This window comes from Anastrepha obliqua, chromosome 3, assembly GCF_027943255.1.
Source record: "Anastrepha obliqua isolate idAnaObli1 chromosome 3, idAnaObli1_1.0, whole genome shotgun sequence".
Taxonomy (NCBI): domain Eukaryota; kingdom Metazoa; phylum Arthropoda; class Insecta; order Diptera; family Tephritidae; genus Anastrepha; species Anastrepha obliqua.
Window position 1 is genome coordinate 26,951,989 of NC_072894.1, and position 22,698 is coordinate 26,974,686.

The 22,698-nt window shown below is 34.2% G+C and overlaps 1 protein-coding gene and 1 pseudogene across 7 annotated transcripts in view; one reads left to right on the forward strand and one right to left on the reverse strand.

The window, feature by feature from the left end:
* Positions 1-299: 299 nt before the first annotated feature.
* On the reverse strand, positions 300-743 carry LOC129241894 (uncharacterized; annotated as a pseudogene).
* Positions 744-3,955: 3,212 nt separating this feature from the next.
* The window catches only part of LOC129241645 (la-related protein Larp4B), a 42,895-nt gene continuing 24,152 nt past the window's right edge, over positions 3,956-22,698 (forward strand). For 2 of the 7 annotated variants that reach the window (XM_054878088.1, XM_054878089.1), the window contains exon 1: positions 3,956-5,134. Coding sequence is in view for 5 of the 7 variants with exons in the window: in XM_054878082.1 (XP_054734057.1) it covers positions 13,899-13,914 (16 nt within the window). In the remaining 2 variants the exon portion in view is untranslated. Of the gene's footprint in view, positions 5,135-8,473; positions 8,628-12,813; positions 13,915-22,698 lie in introns of those variants that run through there. The other 5 variants (XM_054878085.1, XM_054878087.1, XM_054878082.1 and 2 more) reach the window with 3 other exon arrangements.

Sequence of the window (22,698 nt, forward strand, 5' to 3'; positions counted from 1 at the left end):
TGCACAGCTCTGATCTAATTCACGATTCTCATCACCAATAAAATATATGGTCACCATCTGGGAATGGTAGCAAAGACCCAGCTCTATGGTATATTTGACCTTGAATCTGTAAAGTTCGAGAAATATATGTAGATAATGGATCTGAATTTTTAAAAACTTCGAGCTCAGGGACGGCACATAAATCAAATATGATATTGTTTATTCCAAACGAAGTAATAACCGTAAACGTCGGCATAAATCCATCTCTTATAATATTTGTAGCTCCAAAAGATGTCATTTGAAATCATGAATTGTATTTTTTAATGTTTAAGAGGAAATGCTTCGACGTTGGTGAATTGCCAAAAACCAATGAATGCAAAGGTTCTGGCGGAAGTTCTAGCACCGGCAATTTGACTTTCCCACCAGCACAGCACATACCAGGCATTTCGTTTCTGAATTTAATTGCTTTGCAATGTATACATTCTATATTCATTTGGCCAATGTAGGCATGCATGTAATCAATGGTGGCATCGTAATTGAAAGCCGCGCGTTCCATTTGACGTATGTATATCATAAACGGACGTACGCCCACGATGGTTTCTTGGTGCTTCACTATTAACCGACTGATTTCTCCGTCTGTGTCGTTGTATTTCCACTTCATTTCGTCGAACACGATCTTCTTCACTTTGTGATCTTCGATTTAACGCTGTAGCATTTGATTGACGTGAACGTCTGCCAATGTTTGCTCGTCTTGCACGTGGCATTCTTTTAGTACAGTATATTACTAATTGAATGTAAAAGCAAAACATTGAAAATTATTTCAAGTCATTTTGGACGAAAATATATAAAAATAAATTTAATTCAAAGTTCAATGTCTGTACGTGGTTAAAGCAAACACATGGTTAACACTCACCAAAAGTATGTCTGTTCGCAATGAGAGCACGATATAAAAGAACTCAAAGCACATAAGAGAACTGTCAACTGAATTCCAACGACAGCAAATTAATAATAACATAATACACTTACAACCACAACAGTACAACAGAAACGCTCATAAGCGGCTGTGTATTTGGTGTTGTTTTCCCCATACAGGCATTTCGTATGAGAGGAAACCATTACTCACATAAAATGTCATAACTCAGGAACGGCTGCGCCGATTTCAATCAAACTTCACACAAACCACCTCCTCAAAGATGGAAAAGAACTCTAAAATGTTTGTGTCAATCGGTTCGGCGGTTCTTGAGTTATAAGATTACCAAGGAAATGTAACTTCTTTTTATATATATAGATATGTAAGTCTTTAAAAAAATATTATGCATTATATGTATATAAATATGTAAGTTCATGTTACTAATTAGAGATCAGAATGTAAAACTTGACCTGTGTTTTGTATAGTTGATGTACCTAAATGAAAATAAATAGTAATATGCATTCGATTAAAAACAATTTTTAGTAGATTATACTATACATACGTACGTAGCACTCAACTCTTCTGATAGCATTATACTTTTTTTAGTTTTTAAAACAAGCTGGTTTCTTTATTTTGTAACAATTAAAGCTAATAAAGCGGGATTTTACATCCACAAAACGCCAGCGTATTCACCGTTGGGCATTAATATGATACGTATTGCCTTCACTGACTTCCACGCAAAGGGATTGGCAGAGGCTGAAGCAGAATTCCAAAACCAGGCCCTTGGTCTTCTGGAGTAAAGCGAGTGAATGGTTGGATTTTAATCGTCTTTTACAACAAGTATGCTTTACTGCGAGTATATTCTAACCCCTAGCCCGCAGGAGAATGGTTAACCTTCTACCCAACTTCTTTTGCCTTGAAGTATAAGTTAAAAATTCAAATTTGAATTTCGCTGTCAATCAAAAACGTACGTATCGGAGTAAAAACCAGCGATGACATGAATTGGCAAAACTCGATTAATCGTGCGATAACCAGTGACTACTAATGTCAATGCTGCCACATTAATAATAATAATAATTGCTGGGTGTTTGCCGAACTCCTCCTCCTTCTATTTATTGTGCGCGTCTTGATATTATTCCGAAAAATTGTGGGACCTACAGTTTTATGCCACCTCCGCACAGCAAATCGCTTTTATGAGAACCTTTTTCATGACAGAAATATACAAAGAGGTAGGCCATAGCCTGTCAAGGAGCAGTCGCTATTAGAAATAACATTTTCTATCATTTAACAATTGACAACTGATAACAATTTCCGCAATGCTAAATTGTTCTTTTTTAAACAATCGTCATTTGCGCCGGGCTTTCCGCACGGCAGAAATAAAGAGTTGCCAGGTTCTGTGCTTTCTGGCATGGCGTACGGCAGTTAATAAGAGACGAATCTGTGTTGTCGCTTTAAATTAAATTACTGCTCATTGCGCTAGGCTTGTGCACGGACATCACAGATGGCGCTGCCGGAGAAGGAATAGCTAATTTAAGCGCGCAACTGGCTGCTAGTAATAAACAGTTGAAGGAAATCCGTGGGGGGGTTTTCAAAAAATTATGGCAGCAGCACCCATGCGAAATTCGATGTTACATTTTATATCAGTAATAAGAGGACAAAGAGTTAATGTAAACACCTTTTTTCTGCAACTTGAATGCATAATTAATAATATTTAACAAAAATTTTATTAGAATTAAAGCTACAAACCTGTCTTCTTTGCCGGCGCCCATATTTTAGTTTTTACTTTAACGTTTCTCTTTACATTCGTACCATTAATTATCGATAACACAGGGTTATATTTAAAAAAGTGTGGTAATAATCTAGGATTATTTTATAATCTCAGATTTCGGGAGATGGTTAATCTCAGATTTTGTATGGGTAATCTCGCTTTTTAATTGCGGATTGGGAGTTAAGCACGAAAAAGTAGATAGTCTACTTATACATATGTGAACGTATTATTAGACGAAATTTCATTTCACCTTTATTTGATGTCACAATTGAATGGTGTAAAGGGTCATTCAACAAATCGTTTGAAAAATTATACTTTTCTTCGTACAAACTCATGCTTAACTAAAAATCGCTTCATGCAAGCAATCAAGAAATCGCCTATGGCAGTAAAATACAATTTTCGTAGATCACAGATAACCCATGCAATGAAATAACGTCTACACTTCGTTCAGTATCTTAATCCACATCTTTATAGGCAAAAGGCTATAATCAAGGCGAATCTATACCTGATGATATTGACTCTAAAAATACATTAAATGGGTGGAAAGTTTAAAATTTGTCTGCTATTCTTCCCTGAAAAAAGAAGAGGGGAAAAATTTATTTACCCTCACTTTGACAATCAGGCACCAATCAGCTGATGAAACAAGTCCATCGCATTGACAGCATTTTTGATAATTTTAGTTTTATAGACTTTGCAAAAAGGATTCACCCAGAATCTGGGCGTCATCCATTACTATTCATCGCATAAATCAAACAATGCTTTCATACAATCAAAAGCGGGAACTCTTAGTTCTGCTTACTTGACATCATTTTCAAAATAACTGTAACATATCATGACCATTGTAGAGATCTATGTAAAGTAATTTTGTACAAGCAACATGATAATGCCCATACTTAAAATAGTGGCATCGCATTCAATCAAATTTGATTGTTGTTATAAAACGAACATCTGATTGTCTAGTTAAGAGAGCTTCCTTGATATTATCTATAAAAGGTCCAGTTGTGGGGTAATAAAAAAACGCTTCTTTTGTTAGATTAAATGACAGCTGGACGGCAGTAAACTTTTGTCTGTGGGATTCGCTAAACTAAAAATTATTTGCTAAGCTAAAACTAAAAATTTATTAGAAAAAATTATTTGTAGAAAAAATTAGGAAACAAATTTTGTTAGATTATTAAATCGTAATATTAAAGACACAACACAGCACAACAATTTATATCTCAAACGCTTTTAATATAACAACTCTGTTTCAATCAACATTCTTCTTGGTAGTATTTTGCCTTCTCTTCCACATACAGCTTTATTACGGTCGCTCGTATCTAGACTGTAGTTGCAATTTTTCCGAAATATTCAACTTAAATTCGTGAGCTGTGCAAATATAAGTCAAATAAAATCGTGAAAAAGATGCGTGAATTCGTTATGCAATGAGTTGAGATATATTTACGATATTTTGAATGCTGAAAGAAGGAATTATCCATACTTGAAAAGCATCTCAGCATACGGGAAAACAAGATAAAGGAAAAAGGGAAGCAGAAGAGCAGGCAGTTTTGGGCGATTTCGTAGCTCAGTCATTGATGAAAATGGGAAACGAGGCTTGATTTTGCATTGTTCCGCTGCTGTGTTTGTGCGACTAAAATAATCCGGTATATTTCAGTCCTGCTTGCACCGCTGTTCTTTATTGCAACCGGGTTGAATATATGACAGTTGAACCTCACGATACTAGCGCGTACCTGTTCAGACGTGTGCATTGCCGTGTTAAGAAATTCTATTGCATTTCATCCCATTGCTTTGGTACAGTTCAAAACTAAAGGGAATATTTGAAACTGTATTGTTTCACAGAAGCGAACAAAGGCGAAAGAGAATTTGGCTAAATGAAAAGTTAGGAAAATTTTACGAATGCGTCAACGAGGAAATGAAATAAGCGGCGTTTGTACAAATTGAATTTCCTCTTGAAGTAAAGGAAATAATAAACATTGCAGTTTTAGCATTGACAACGTTTAGTTCGTTGCTCGGAAAAAAATATTTTAAAGTGAAATAGTTCAGAAAGACTAAAGAAATTCAATAATTGGTTATTTGTGCGTATGTTTGTGCTTCGCTGGTTTCTTGACTTGCGTGTCGTGTAAAAAAAAAGTAGCAATAAAGAACAAGTGGTTTCAAGTTATTTTCATCCTGGTACTGTGCAAAGTAAAGTGGCTGCCAATTTAACAACCGGAATTATATATTAATGTTAAAAAAAACTGTTTAAAAACAAAAGTAATATTTGCAACTATAAAATTAAAATAAAAAAAAAACATTGAGAAGAAAATTAATGTGATTGTAAAATGAAAATATCTTATCTTTAGTCAAAAGCCGACATTTTTATACCAACAAACGATATTTTCCAGTTTTAGTTCATTTAATCCTATAAAATATCTGCGAATAGTGCTGAGCTCTATCAAAACCCTGAATCGGAAAAATTATTTATATTTTTACAATATCGCGTGAGTAAATTAAAACTTCTAAAGGGCCATCTACATACAACTTTCATGTTGCGTTAGCTTTTGTGAGAGCAACGCGAGTGTTTGACTTCTTAAACGTCGCTTTGCAATTTTGCGCTGCATTGCGAATTCTGTGATGAGCAACTTGTGTTTGTGGAGCGTTTCAATAACTTGATGCATGCATTTAACAACGTTTAATTATTATGAGTAATTATCCATTGTGTGAGGCACATGGACAAATTATTTGCCTTTAAAATGCAATTCAGCAATTTCACTATAATTTGGCATATTGAAGTGTTTTCACTTGTTTTTATATTTATATAAAAATTATTTCGGTAATTATACAGAAGAGCGGCCCTTCAGAAAATCAATATTTTTGTAAAATTTTTTCAATGATATCAATAAAATGTATTGTAAAAGAGTGTTTAAGATCGGGGGAACTATACTTTTATGTAGGATTTACTGTTAATATGAATATCAAATCCGGCGGGCGACACAACAAGAATTACCGCTTGAACATTATATAAGTGTTTTGAAATGTTGTCCAACTCCGGCTACGCAATCCACAGTATTTTTGCGTAAAACTCCTTTTCGCGTGGGCGGCCTTCGGCCGCGCTTCAAAAAAATAACCCTCATCAGTCCAACTCCGGCTACGCAATCCACAGTATTTTTGCGTAGAACTCCTTTTCGCGTGGGCGGCCTTCGGCCGCGCTTCAAAAAAATAACCCTCATCAGTCCAACTCCGGCTACGCAATCCACAGTATTTTTGCGTAGAACTCCTTTTCGCGTGGGCGGCCTTCGGCCGCGCTTCAAAAAAATAACCCTCATCAGTCCAACTCCGGCTACGCAATCCACAGTATTTTTGCGTAGAACTCCTTTTCGCGTGGGCGGCCTTCGGCCGCGCTTCAAAAAAATAACCCTCATCAGTCCAACTCCGGCTACGCAATCCACAATATTTTTGCGTAGAACTCCTTAAACACTCTTTTACAATACATTTTATTGATATCATTGAAAAAATTTTACAAAAATATTGATTTTCTGAAGGGCCGCCGGATTTGATATTCATATTAACAGTAAATCCTACATAAAAGTATAGTTCCCCCGATCTTAAACACTCTTTTACAATACATTTTATTGATATCATTGAAAAAATTTTACAAAAATATTGATTTTCTGAAGGGCCGCTCTTCTGTATAATTACCATTATTTCAATGGAAATTAGCTTAAAACTTAATAAAATGTGGAGGTAGTCGCCCATTTTTGAACGCAAGCGATCGATGCCATTGCCGCACACCAATATCGAGTTGTCTCAGTATTTTGATTTACCTGTATAGCTCTGATCAAATATTTTGAAATAAAAAATTCCAAATTTTAGCCTGTGCCGCTTTTTTCCTATTGTGCCTGCATATATGTAATCAATTAATTAATTATTAAATTTTTTATAAATATTAATTCAAGGAAAGAACATTTGTCCATTCAAAAGCCAACCCCATACAAAATAAATTTGGCTGCCAATATATTAGTAAATATTTAAATCCTGCAATTTGGCATTCTAGCATCTTATAAAAAAATTCAATTATCGGTATATTATAAAAAAGAGGCAATACTAATTTTTCGCTCGGCACTCCAATATTGTTTACATTTGATTTAACACTATATATATATATTTTTTTTTTGTAAATACAATTTATGACAAATTTTATTTTATAAAATTGTATTTAATTAATAAATTTTAAAACTGTGAAAGCTTCTTAATACTGGGCTCAATATGCATCGATTGACTTCTCGTTTTTTTATACATTTTTCCACGTGCTACACGAAGTAGATAATTACAGATTACGCATTATAGATTTTTTTTGTTTTTTGTATATTAGTTACGCAGCGCAACTGACGTTTAGGAAGTTAGCCTTGTTAAATGGCTTAATACAATACATAATATAAATTGTACGAAAAAAGCATACTTTACAATATTCATTGTTTCTAATAAATTACTACTCACATATCGTTTAATAATAAATATAAATATTTAATAAATCAGCTGATAGTCAGTGCAAAGAAAAGTAGAGAGCTCCCAACTTTCTGTCTCGCATGTATGATATCAGCTGTGAACCGAGCCACAGCGCCACGTGAAAATTGTATATAGTAAAACGGCCCTTAAAACTACATCCTTTTACTAACCACATGACAAGTAAAATATACATATCTATTATACATACTATTTATAAATAAAAAAAATGAGTTCTTTGAAACTTCAAATTTCAGTCCCGGAATGTTAAATCTTTTTACAAAATTTTCCACCCATTGTATGCACATGCATACAAAAATATGTGTACTAAAGCTACCTGCTTTATCCCAAAAGGTATATTTGCATATATATTGGCATACCTGTAAAATCCTGTATCTAATAGGCGATCTGTCAAGGCAAGAAATTCAAATTTCGGCCTGTTCGGAGGCGGCATAAAATTTTAGTTACCGCCGTTTGTAGTATAACACCAAGTCGCTTACCACGAATTAGTGGAAAAATTCGGCGAAACACTAGCAAAGGTTGTGCGTGCTATACACATACATACATAAATGCTTTCTCTCGCTTACTTTCAGCTGTCTTTTGTAGTTTGACAGCCATTTTTCTTATTTCCAAACACCTTTCATTGCGACAAGCCTAGACCGCCGTTAGGCCTGCAACAACCTATCCGTTTCCATGCGTTCGAGCATACTTTGCAACAGCTGATTTGTATTCGTTGCAAATATTACCATGCGACAAAGTAAATAGTTCCAAAAATGCATTGCCAAAATTGTAATCTCTATACAAATTCACACACTACCTGCTCAGCTGACCGTCATCTAGCTTTTTGCAACGGACGAAAAGTACGCGCGCCTAGAATCTGTACGTTCGCTATTTAGTTATTTGTTTGTGTATTTTTTTTCCCAACGTGTTCGATATGCACGATAACGAAACTGTACCCCAATCGTTTCACAAATGTAGATCTGTTTTCATTCAGTCGAATACGTGTGAGACTTGGTCGGCTAAATGGTTGAGGGAAATAAAGTGTCCAACCACCTTTAAGATCTATAGTACTTCTATAATTATTAATTTATTGTGACCTAAAGTCAAAATAGAACTTAGCCTAGAGACTTAATATTACCATCAACTCTTTCATACATTCATAAATATTTAAAGAATCGAATCACTAGGACCATTCATTACTTATTTATTTTCTCTTTTTCTCTTCGTAATACATTCGGCGAAAAAGTTTAAATCAACTTTTCTACTTAAAACGGATTACCAGATGCAATGAGCAAAATAACGTTTAAAATTAATTTATTTAAATGAAAATTGTTTAGGAAACAATTCGTGTTTATCCATCGATCAACGCGTGTTACTGGTGGTTGTTTTTTTATCCAGAGATAAATAGTGAAAAGCTTGCCTTTTCACAAAAAGGCTTCATCATTTACTCGTTCGTGTCGGAAAACGTTGTATGTGGAATGGATATTGGTGGTAAGTGTGCATTTCCCCTAAATGGTCATGTCACATCAATTCCTTATCCTATATTTGCAAATAAGTGCTTTGCTTACATTTAGTCACATTTGCTTACTCACACAACCAAAATTTAACCACAAATTTTTAGCTATTTTATTTCAAATATAACCGCTGTAAATATAATTCATACAAGCTTACTTTGTGCATATCCTTTTTAAACCTAATTACACTTAAAAAAACTTTATTTACATACTTACCTCCGCAACTCTTTACTTCGGAAGGTGATCAACTGATTAGATTAGAAATAAATATTGTATATTATATAAATATTAAATAAATAAATACACATTTCGTACTATCGCGGTGACTGCAATCCTTAATATCATACAATTAATTTAATGATTATCGCAGCATAACAAACCATAGCAACCAGCTGCGTTCTAACTCTGAATAAGGCTGATGTTATAAATAGCTTTACCGCGAAAAAGATGCTAAAGTCATGTGTTCATATTTGTTTTTTAAATTATCTAATGTATCCTTTTGTAATTACCATATTATACGAAATTGCCTTGATTTCGGGTAGTTGCGATTACCGAGGTCATACTGTACCTTAAAATCCTGTAAATACTTATGTATATATAATTGAAAATATAATGTCAATGGAGCCAAAAGTTGTTAATTCATTTGAAAATATTTTCTTTCAAATTTGAATTCGTATTTATTGTAGACTAGCATTTCCCAGTGGGCTTCGCACCACCATACATAAAATGTTTGTTTTATATCGCAAGAAATTTTTCATATTAAGTTTTCTTTATAGAACTCGTAAAATGTTTAAACAGTTGAATTAGTTGATGTTTTTCATTCAACATACATTCTAAAGATGTCACAATAGCCTTTTCTGTACTTTTTTAAAATTTGATTGTGGTGGCCACCTACATATACAGGTAAGGTGAAAGAGCCTTATCTGGTAAAACTTGTAATTAAACTTTGATTTTTTAATTTCCATTTCAATTTTTTACGCTAAATAAATTTTGCTAATGTTTTTCCAGTTCCTTGAATGCTCCAGTTTTTATTATATTTTCGTCCAAAATTAATATTAACATAATACACTTACAACCACACCATTACAATAGAACCGCTCATAAGCGGTTGTGTACTTGTTGTTGTTTTTCCCATACAGGCATTTCGTATGAGAGGAAACCATTACTCACATAAAATGTCATAACTCAGGAACGGCTGCACCGATTTCAATCAAACTTCACACAAACCACCTCCTCAAAGATGGAAAAGAACTCTAAAATGTTTGTGTCAATCGGTTCGGCGGTTCTTGAGTTATAAGATTACCAAGGAAATGTAACTTCTTTTTATATATATAGAAGATTATAGTCCCTTACAGAAGAGCCCCCCTGAGTTGTCAATCATGCCTTATTTACTACGCCTTCGTGCTCATTCCTAAAATTTTCTTAAATCTATATGTATTATGTATTTGTACTAAATACAAACCTTGTACATATCTAAGGCGAATATTTAGAATCGCCTTGTTACATACCTGAACGGCGTATCCCAATGCTGGATTTAACAAACAAAAGGAAATGATGACAAATATGTGTCCTATTAATTTTAAGTAATTTTTAGGTACTGAAACTACCTCTTCTATCTTCGCTCTTGTGCGCACGTTGCTATGCGAGTAGAGTGTACAAGATCTTTAATAATACCCTTCTCATACCTTAACATTGTATTCTAGCTACTTTTCCAAATCTTGTGAACTTAAAATATGTCTGCCTTAAGCTGCAATTAGTGGTGCTGTACCTTAGCCGTAACCCTAACCGTAACCATAGCAATCAGCTGCTCTGATCAAACATATAGACATCGCTATAAACGATTATAGGTAACCATAGCCGTATGTATCTATTCGATTTTGGGGTTTTTCCGTAACCGTAAACAGCTGTGAAATGCTTTACATTGGATTTGATAATTGCGATAAAAATTTTAATATTGGAAATGAATGACCAAAAATTGACTTGGTGGAAAATTTTCCGTGTTTTTATGGCGAAATGCAAGTGTTGTAAAATGCGAATCCTGTTTATGGTTACGGTATGACAAATCGACAAATGCAATAGTGTTGCGTTGTTGTTGTTGTTATAGCAGCATAAACATTCCCCGTGCATATACGAGGAATGCTGCTGAAGTGACCGTCCTTGGCCGGATATAAATTCGAGTCGTTCCGGTTATGTAGAACCGACTGTCGTGGGAACGTATATATAATGTTGCGTCTATGGTTATGGTTAGGGCTATGGCATTATGGCTGTAGCACCACTAATTGTAGTTTTATGCCTTCATGAAGCATACACATCTACTCTTGTAACTGTTGATTTTTTCACTAAATTTAAGAAGTACTCTTAGTATCCTATACCATGGGTGGAGCAATTATTTTTGTGCAACTTCAATGTACTGATTTTAGCTTACAGAGGTCTTCAAAACTATTTATTATTTTAAAATTTTTTACTCACATTCTTAATGTAGTAAAGTACAATAGTTTAAAAGAATAGAAGATGTTTAAAGTTGGCTTTAGAGCACGCAATGACGAATGTAAAGAAATATTAAGGGGTTATACTCAGTTATGAAGCAAATAAAAGACGGGTTGTCAAGGATTTATCCTGAAGAAACTTCAGAATATTTTAATTTGAAAATTTTTGGCGGTTATAAAAGCATCCTTCAAGAACGTAACAAAATTTTTTATTTATGAAAATGTTGATTATAGAGCGCGCTGCAGGCGATTTCTGGAACCTCCTTTAAAAAAAGACGATTAAAGGTGTACATCGTAACTCAGGATTGGATTATCTGAAATCAAAAAACCAAACAAACTTTGTTAATATATTAGATTATCTAGTAATCAATCGTTCGGCTAATCAAAATGGTGAATTTTCACAAAATGGCAGCTTTTAAAAGAAATGATTTCGATTTTTACGTTAAAATTTGGCCGTAAATTGATTATAAAATGGAAAATAAGTATCAGATTTACAAAAGGAACGATTAATTACTAGAAAATGTATCTTTAAAGATTGAGTTAAAACGGTAGACCGATCAAACAAGCCGTTTTCGAGATATCGTGTACACCGACTTGAAAAATGCCGTTTTGAAAAAAACACGTTTAAAGTTTCAATACCTACCTTAAAACGTGCCGAGGCATCTTTACATATTTAGGTATAACTCCGAAAGTATTGCTTAGATCTACTTCAAATTTCGGGCGTATACTTTTGAATATATGTGCATTACAAAAATGCAATAAAAAAATCGATTTTTTTGAAAGTCATAACTGCGTATAACCCCTTAAAAATACTAAATTACCCAATATGTGTGATAGTGGAGTTGCAATGGAAATAAGTTGGAACCAGTGCGCATTGAACAGAGGCGCAAAACTACAGTAGCAATGTACTTTCTTTTTCCTTTTGTTCACTAGAATGTCAAAATCTATAAAGAAAAATTGGCAGTTTAGAGTAATTTAAATTAAATATGACAATTTCGATACCAAATAAATATAAAAATATCAAAATTCCAATTTTCAATTGCTACCTGTTTAACAAGGCGAATCTATTAAAGGTAGTGGCACTAGAGGAATAAAAACATTTACAAGCATTTTGTTTTGATTAGTAAAATTTCCTTGATAATTTAAACAATCGAACAAATCAACAACAAGGAAGCAAAGCAGGTCACTTTGACATTCAAAACAACAAGAGTAGTATCTAAAAACCTCGTTAACCCAATGTGAAAAGCTTAAATGATGTTATAACTAGACAAAAAAAATTATACTTTTGCCAACATGATCATATATCGAGCCTTATATTTTCTGTTAGTTATTAAAAATACAGCATTTTTTTTAGTCTACAATCTTATTTTGTTCTGTATCAACTTTTTTTCAAGATTCAGTTAATTGGTGAATAATTAAGTTTGCTTATGTATTTAATGCAATCAGATCTCCCATTAACAACAACCAGCATTTTGTGAACTCTTTTAGTTTATAAGTTCTATAAAGTAGGGGTTTTCCCCGAAATGCCAATCTATTTATGAATGCTGTAGGTCTACTTCCATGCAACCCTATTTACTATGTGCACATGTTTTGGAAATGCGACACTGGCAACCCTAATTTATTTCAATTTCAATATGCCGCAGCAGGATTTGTAAAGCTGCTTTTCGTTTTTCGCTGTTTGACTGTTCCGTGCCAAATGTTTCGGGGAATATGTGATGATTGAAACGAGGCGAAAGTTGTTAAACGGCGACTGACTTATTTAATGATATGTCAAAAAATTTTATTCGCTAACTTGTGGCAGAAATAAATAAAATATTTCACGTGAAAATCGTGCGGAGTTGTTAGCGAAGTGAATTCACATATAAATGTCATAAAACGATAAAAGAATTGTGTTGTAATTCATGCGAAAAAACGTATGGGCATTTGATTGAAATCTGAATTGGTGAAGTGAAAAAAGTGGTAGCTACACCACAGAAAGGCCATGTAGAGAAGAAAAGAAATTTTGTATATAGGAAAAATGAAAATATTCGGCTACAGCTCAATATAAGATTGCTCTAAATTTTTCGCATTGAATGCTTTTGGCTAAAGTGCATGTTGTGAAAAAATGAAGACAAATTAAAATAATAATTAGGTAAAGTAACATGAATAGAAGAAAAATTGAAGACAATACACTACGTCGAAATCAGCATTACCGTAACGAGTAAAAGAAGAGACTACGAAAGATACCACGTAGAGAAAAGAGGACAAAAGTTTGGTAAAGGCGACAAAATTAAAGTACAGGCGAGAAGAGAGATAGGCGATTGCACAAAAGAGAACTAGAATTAAGTCATTCAATCGACGCAGCAAAACGCTTGCGATTGCGGTGGCAGCGTTTTGACTGCTATAGCCCCGACAGCGGCGTTTGCATTGCGACGTTGACGCCAAATTTCTGCGGATCAAGTGGAAAAGGTTAAAATAACGACTAAAGAGAAAAAGAAAAGTTGGACGCCGACAGCACGACGAAGGCGGTGGCTGTCCGTCGTCCGCCTCAATGAGGATGAATTGAAGAAAAATTTCAAAAGCAACGAGTATAAATAAAAAATAACGAAACGTTTTGAATGGGAATAAAAATAAATAGATATATAAGTGAATATATTGAATTTAAAAATTTATAAAGCGCGCACTTAAACGTACGTTTAGTGCGTAAGTGCGTGCGTATACACGGTCAGCCCCGAAGCAACGGTACAGCAATAAAGTAAAAGTGTTAGCAAGCATCGCACAAAATGGAATACCTATGGGGTTTGTATTGGCTGTTTACATTTATGCACAGCATGCATTAATGATTTTTCCAAAGACTGCCTTTTAGTATTTTCATGTTACTCTTTCATCTCTAAACAAAGGTACAGTGCTATCTTGGTAATCCGGACAGCCAGAATACCGACGCCGTGCGGATTACTGAAGTGTTCGTATTATAGATGACAGTATTTATGAATAACAGTATGAAGATGAACATAGTTTTGTGGAAGAAATGTATCGTTCATAAATTTTTATAAAATAAAAAAATATAAATATAAAATAATGTAAGACAAGTTGAATCCATTTATAGTTTTTTTAATGTGACTGCATACCACTTTTTTTTATTCATATTTTGGTACACATAATTATACGCCATCACTAATTTCATGTCCGCCTGTTATGACAAATAGCAAAAAGGCGAATCCACGCAAGGTGACTTCGCTATAGAAAGTGATTTGTTGTTTTCTTCCGTTTTGCTGGTTTGAATATCAAATTGTATTGCTTCTTTGTTGTTGCCTTATTTGTTTGTTTACATTCTCATTGAAATTTTGACAATCAAACTACTAAAATGCGAAAATAAAATTCATACAAATGTTGGTCTAGCGAAGCCACCTTCTATGAATTCGCCGTGACTAGAAAAATAATAAATTCGTATATTAATGAACATGAACAAATTACCTATGTAAAATTATTTACAAAAATGCCGTTATTTAGCAAATACACTAAAAAGAGCGAAAATGCGCATTAGTCGATTTAGTTTCCGAAGTATAAAGGAAAAAATGTAAATTGTCCGGTTTGTAGCAATGTCCGGATTGTAGCCGTGTCTGCATTACGGAGATAGCACTGTGTATACAACTGAAGGTCATCTTGAGGCTTTTCATATGTGGGAAATGGAATATTTTTTCTATTACTTTTTTAATTTTCCAGTTGGCGCACTATGAATATTTTTTTTACGCATTTTCGATCATCCAATTTTTGATATTTTTTTCGCTGCTTAAAATAATTATTTAACTTTAAGAGTCTTAGGTCAAGATATTTTTGAAACGTTTAAGATTTAATTGAGTCGTTTTTGTTTTAATTTGTTATGTTGTTCCTTGTTTGCTGTTGTTCCTCAGAGTATAGAAAGAGGCATACGTTTTTAAATGGTGCAGAGTGCCATTAATTTGGGATCGTTACTTCGCATGGAACCATGTTTTTTTCCTGTACCTCGCCTGTTTGCGCAGTCATTTATTACTTTGGGGTTACGCAAGACAATGCTCTGAAAGCTATTGAGAATTCGTATTACCTGCCAAACAAGGGAACCTAGGCATTCATATATTTATAGTTACCTATAAAGACAATTCACTTTTATACAGCCGTAGTTAGTTTTGTTTCGTAAAAATTTCTTGCTCTGACTTAAAATAAAAATTTAATTTTTTTTTTTATTTATTTTTTTTATTTTTTTTTTATTTATTTTATTTTATTTTTATTTTTTTATTTTTTATATAATTATTTAAAAAAAAAATTATATTCGTATATTATTTTAATATTTTTTTTTAATTAAAATTTTTTTTTTAATTTAAAAAAAATTTTTTTTTAACGTTTTTTAATATTTTTTTATTTCCTTTTATTTTTTATTTTATTTTAGGTAAATTACAAGATATACAGTGGTGGTCACGATTTTAGCACACTATAATGCAGTAACATTCATTTTGCGTTTATTGCTTATATTCAAATAATCTAGCGGCAATATTTACCCCTGGCGGGTCTTTGTAGAAAGGAGAAAGATAACCTTGTTTTTTTCTCCTTACTTATTAAAACTGGTTTAAATACAAACACCCTATAATAATGGAGGACACGAATTTAGCACACATGGATATTTCTCATTTATTTTCAAAGAACAACACATTAGTGAAAGAAAAACTTAATATTTAGTTGGATATCCACCACTCTTGAGAACAGCATCGCATCGGCGTGGTAGACTTTCCACTAGGGTAGCACATCTCGTCTGGGGTATTCCATACCAAGCAGTCTTAATCTCCGACCACAAATCGTTCGAATTCCTCGGTTTCACGGCTCGAATATGCTTCTCGACATCATTCCATAAATTCTCAATCCGATTGAGATCCGGTGATTGAGCTGGCCACTTCAAAACACTAATTTTGTGTTCCCCAAGCAACTCTTCATCAATCGTGAAGTGTGCTTAGGATCATTGTCATGCATGAAACGCCATATTAAGGGCATATTTTCCTTCGCATAAGGACATCAGTTAGTATGTTTTTGTAAACATATTGATCCATACGCGAATCTATTTTGTGTATGGGTCCAACACCTCGCCGGGAAAATGATGCCCAAACCATGACGCTTCGACCACCATGCTTCACCGTTTTTAATGTGTAGCGAGGATCATGTTCCTTATTTTGCGGTCTCCAAACATATTGTTTCCCGTCAGATCCGAGACGACAGAACTTCGATTCATCGCTCCATAAAATATTTTCCCAGAAATTAGTTTATGGATATGTTCCCTTGCAAAGTTCAGCCTGGCCTCCAAATTTTTTTTTGACACCAAAGGTTTGTGTTGAGCTATGCACCCACGCCTTCTAATGGTTTTGGAAGAAACATTTATTCCATATTCCGATAAAACTTGCGATTTTATGGCATTAGAACTCTTAAAAGGGTCTGTTCGCGAGGCTTTGCATATTCGTAAATCGTCGTCGTGGGCGTTGTTTTACCTTCTTAAATGTCTTATGGCGCTTAATATGAGCAAGAGCATTATAAATCATTTTGCGTGAACACCTTAGAAGTCGGGATATCTCAGACACAAAGCTCCCAGAAGAATTCATACGTTGAATTACTTCCCGCTGCGCTTCGGAGCGCCAAGAACCTTTCGCCATGTCTAACATATTTTTTTTTCACATTAATTACAAACAACATAATAGCTAAAATATAAAAACTTACCATAAAGTTCAAATACTTAGAAAAAATTTAGTGGGAGGAATTATTTATTGATATGTGCTAACTTCGTGTCCAGCTCAAACAAGCAGCTCTTGCACTCAACTGAATTTTAAGAAAAAAATTGCAAAACAAATGCTACGGATTATAACGGTTCTTGTTATTTTAATTGTAAACAACACCCAGAGAAAAATATTCGTAGTGAATTGTCGAAAAGCAAAGAGGAAAGTGGGACAGTGTCAAGGTTGTGTATAGTGTGCTAAAATCGTGACCACCACTGTATGTACATTTTTTGTAGTATAATGCGCTTAAGGGTAAATTCCAAATTGCTAAATTATTACACAATAAATAGTTCTTCAATCTATTGAGAAAGCTCTATTAATTGGCTCAATTTCGTCCGAAAGTATGTCGCGAAGAAATGAAAAAGATAAAAGATATCGCCTGTTATTTAATGATAATAATCCATTTCATTGACAACGAAAGTTATAAGATGGAGTCGGTTCAGAAAAATTTAAGGAGTGCAAAGCAAAACGTAGGATTATTTTCTAGACTCTCTGCAATCGATTTATATGAACAGTGTTAAAAATGTCCAGATAACAGCAGCGTATTCCAAATTTGTGTTTGTTTCTTTATGCCTCTGTTAGTCCGCCAATTCATTTGAGATCTGCCCACTCTTTGATGTTGTTAAGCCACGTAATTTTTTTTCCTGCCAATTCAGCTGTCTTCCTCAATTTTTCTTTGTATCAGCAGTTGTAAAATGTCGTATTTGTTACCTCTTGGTATATTCCCGAAATAAGTGACTTTCCTTTTTTTGTCCGAAAGCATGCGCCTTGAAGTTTGCATTATATTTAGCACTATGTCAGCTCAAATTATTCACATAATTCTTCTATAGCACCACATTTCAAAGGCTTCTAGTCAGTGTATGCTATGTCTAATGTCCAGGCTTCATCACATCCAAATAAAAGTGTCGACCATACGTAGCATTTAGAAATTCGTGTCTTTAATATAATTGGTACGTCCAGGCGTTTCAGTATTTTACTAGTCTTGATGAAGGCCGTCGTAGCAATTTCTATTCTACAGCAAAGACTTTAGGCTAGATATTAATATTGATAAAATCAAATTTATTATCGACTAATAGAAACTAATGAAATCTTAGATAAACCAAAAGAAATAAAACAATAGAAAGAGTCAGTAACTTGAAATATCTAGGAATATGGCTGAACGACTATATTTTATATATGTATGTAATTGTATAATTTAGGTTTTGAGGCCGTAATAAATAACTAATTTTTTTTATCATATTCGATTGTTACAAAAAAAAAATCAAATAAATATCACTTCCCAAGATATTTTGAACCTCAAAATATTATATATTTTGAACCTCAAAATATTATATATTTTGAACCTCAAAATATTATATATTTTGTATGAACTACATCTCCTATTTCTAGAGTGATCTCTTGGTACTCTGCAGTATAATGATTCTTTTGAATATTTGGTTTTCGGTATTCCATTTTATTGCAGTGTCACCGAGTTGTTCCGCACATATTTTTCGCCTTTTTTTGCAACCTTTGTCTTAATCGTAAGGTTGTATTGCGCCGTAAAACGTTTGTTTAGAATACGTGGCCTTTGTTCATTATTTGCTTGTCGATTTGTTATGTTAGATAATAGAGTTAATGCAATACAAGTAAGGAAGGCTAGATTCGCTCCGAACGGTGCTTTATATAGACTTGCGCATTAACACTCAATTTTTGACTGCCTGTTATTTTTTGGAACCACACTAACTCATAGACAATCAGATTTGTAGCTTGTAAAATAAAATAATCAAAAAATGGTATGGAAAATTTACAAACATCTTAAAATGTCGAAAAATTTAAGTATTTCATTAACTGAAAAATTGTTTAGTAACCAAGCCGAATCTGTTAAAGGTGGTATCGCAAATTTGTTGTTTTTTTCGCCGTGTCCATGTGGCTGTCAGCACAGATTTGGGTTGAACTTTTTAGTTTCTTTTCTCATGTAAAGGCCAAAAATGGTGATATTTTGAAATGATTGTATGGGGATCGGCCGTCCAAAGTTAGTGGGGGTCGGTCATACATTCGGACTCGATTGAAGCATTCTAAATAGGTCAAAGTGGTATTTTTCGTTCGACCCAAATTGGGCGACATCAGAATTCGTTTAAGAGGTATGGTTCCTTCGGCAAAGTTTCTTATTTTGATCCCTAGAATATGATTTTCACAGAGCAATGAGCGATTTTTGAACCGACCCGCCCTAATGGACAACCATTTCAACCAAACCTAACCCGTAACAACTTTTTTGGATATTTCTGTGATAGGCACTCGATATTTGTTACGCTCTTGATTTATATTGCGAATATATTTATTATACCATATTTTGTAGATAAATCGAAATAAGTAACAGAGGGGAGAAAAGTAGTGCAATTCAATTACTTCAACATATTATATTAAAATCTTACAGGCTATAGTACAATATTTTGCGGTGATAACGTACAAGAAATATACATACTTCATGACTAACAATGGAAAATAGAAGACAAAATGCTATGAGAAGTAATCTTTAAGAGACAATTTGAAAGTATTATTGGGTCAAGAAAATCCTATATCGAACCCCACGGCGGCCGGAATGGGCTGTCAGGCCGTCACCACCTTCTTAAGCTCGCAGACCAACCACCACCTATTGCAGATGAAGAGCTCCAGCTTCCCCGTGAAACACGAGTAACACTGGCGCAACTACGTTCTGGATACTGTAGCAGGTTAAACTCCTACTTATCCAGAATTGCCCCGACATACCAAATATATGTCCGGCATGTGAAGATACTCCGCACGACACTAACCACCTCTTCACAAACCTACTCATTTAACACCCCTCTCCCTCTGGACCCAACCCGTCGAAACAGCATGTTTCCTAGGCCTACCTTTAGATGAGTCAGACGAAGACGACCGGTGATATACCCTACACTGACGGGGCTTCTATTAGTGTTAAAACAACAACAACAAGTTTTTTCTAAGCGGTCGCGACTTGGTAGGCAATGACAAACCTCCGAGTGTATTTCTGGCATAAAAAATCCCTTGATAAAAACCATCTACGGTTCGGAGGCGGCATTAAACTGTACGCCCCTCTATTTGTGGAAAACGTCAAGATGAACACCACAAATAAGAGCTCGGCCAAACACCCAACAAAGGGTGTAAGGTACCAATTATATATATATGTTTATAATCCCTTGATAATGGTATTAAATTCTAGTAATGCTCGACGAACTGAAGCAAGAGGAGGGGTAAATGCTGGCACATAAAAATGCAAATACGAACGCAAGATTCTAAAAGGCATATTAAAACATATCTCATCAAGAAGGTCAAAAACAGACATAAGTAAATGGATAGATTTTATATTTTCAAGAGATTGTAGAGATTGTAGAATTATAAGTTTACAACGAGAACAATAGGAGGACAACGGATCAAAAAATTATTTGGCAGTCGTTCAATTCGGGACATGAACTACATAAACAAATATTTACCTTAGTAAGCCAAATATGGCATTCAAATGAAATACCCACTGAATGGGCATCAAGCATAATAGTACCTATACACAAAAAAGGACATAAAACTGAATGCCAAAATTACAGAGGCATATCTTTACTTAATACAGGTTATAAAGTATTTACAAACATTCTATTTGAAAGGCTGAATATTTATGCTGAGAACATCCTAGACGATTACCAATGTGGTTTTAGAAACAACCGCTCAACGATTGATCAAGGTTTTACTGTCCACCAGATATTCGAAAAGTTTTACGAATATAAAATTGATATATTTTGCCTCTTTGTTGACTTCAAACAGGCATTTGACAGTATAAATAGAAAACGGATAAAATACTGCTTTCAGAAAATTGGAATACCTCTGAAGTTAATTAATTTGATTCTCTGTACATTGTCGAACACAACAAGTAAAGTACTGGTGCAAGGAAGCCTGTCAGACCCATTCGAAATCATATCCGGAGTAATGCTACACACGACTGTTAAAGAAATAAACACGAATGGAACATTATTTAGTAATGATTTTCAGATATGTGCCTACGCAGATGATATTCTTATTATGGCTAAAGATAGAAACACTCTTATACGCGTATTTAAATGTATTGATAAAGATGCAAAAGCTCTGGGACTACACGTAAATACCGAGAAAACCAAATACATGATTCGGTCAGTCAACAACACGACACGCGATGACCTAAGTATTAACAACTTTGCTTTCGAAAATATCACTGAATTTAAATACTTGGGTTTTAAACTATCAGCAGATAAAGATTCGGCGATAGCTATTAACGACAGAATCCAAGCTGCAAATAACGCCTACTACGTTAACATAAAACTATTTAAATCAAAAGATTTGTCCAGAGCACAGAAAATAAGAATGTACAAAGTACTGATACGACCCGTCCTTACATATGGTGCAGAAATATGGACGTATCATAAGGAAAATATATGGTCCGGTTGCAACAATAGATGGCAGCTACCGCATTCGCTACAATAATGAAATCGAAGAAATCGTTCAAGGACAAAATATAATACGTTTTATCAAAGCCCAACGAATTAGATGGATTGGGCACGTACTGCGCATGCCGAAAGAGCGAAATGCTAGGAAAGCTTTTATTTTAACACCAATTGGAGGAAGAAAAAGAGGACGCCCACGAAAGCGATGGTTAGATGACGTCGAATCAGATCTTAAGCAAATGAACGTACACAACTGGAGAGATGTAGCCATGGATAGAATAAAGTGGAGAAAAATTGTTGATGAAGCTATGGTCCACCACGGACTGTGAGGCTAAGAAGAGAAGAAGAGTCGTTCAATTCGTACCTCAATTTTGACCGGTTTAATGAACTAAAAAAAGCTTTACAAGTGACACGAGAAGCTTGAGTCGAAAACTTCACCCAAGTCTACAAAGCCCTTAACAAAAAGTAGCTGGTTAAAAAAAAATTAATTTTATACAAAGCTGCTTGGAGATTGGGTGAATGACATATGAAAGCATTTTTTAATGTTGAACGATAACTTATTACTATCACATCAACGAACAATATTATTTCATTATAATTCTGTAAATGTAAGACATCAGTTGCATGATTTATTTACTGAAAGGATTTACCGTCATAAATACCAATACCATTTATAAATGAAGCAAACAGTCGTTAAAGGTCGCAGAATGCTACCCTTGGATACACCTAATGTTGCGATAAAAGAATTAGACTTACAATTTTCAACTTCAAGAGGTATTAAACTATTGGAAAATCTAATATAATCTAAATAATCTAATTGAAAACGAGTGTATACTCTAGTTTATGGAGCAATTTTAAATGTGAAATTTGGTCAAAGGCCTTCGGCAAATCATTATTTCTGATGTCAGCGTAAAAAACCCTATTTAAAAGATGATACGTAGAACTCAGAAAAAGATGCCCAATTAGTAAGCGCAGATCGAGCAGCAGCGAATCCCTGTTGGTGCGATTAATTATATATTTTTAACTATCTACAATAAACAATTTTTCTTTAACGACTTTTTCGAGAAGCTTCGACATACAGTTTAGAAATGGGCCTGTAATGAGAGACTTCATTTTTATATCCTGTGATTTGAAAACTGGAGTGATTGAGGCCATCTTCCACCCATTAATAAGCAAACCAGTCTGGTTTGCGTTACTGGAACGACCCCGTTATATATTAGGACTGTTAGAACAGCAGCACTCCTTATGCATGCAACAACAGTGTGATAAATTAAAAACGAGGCATAAAGGAACACCGATAAATACTAGATGTTGTCTAACTATGTTATTTTTATAAAAGTTAACGAAAA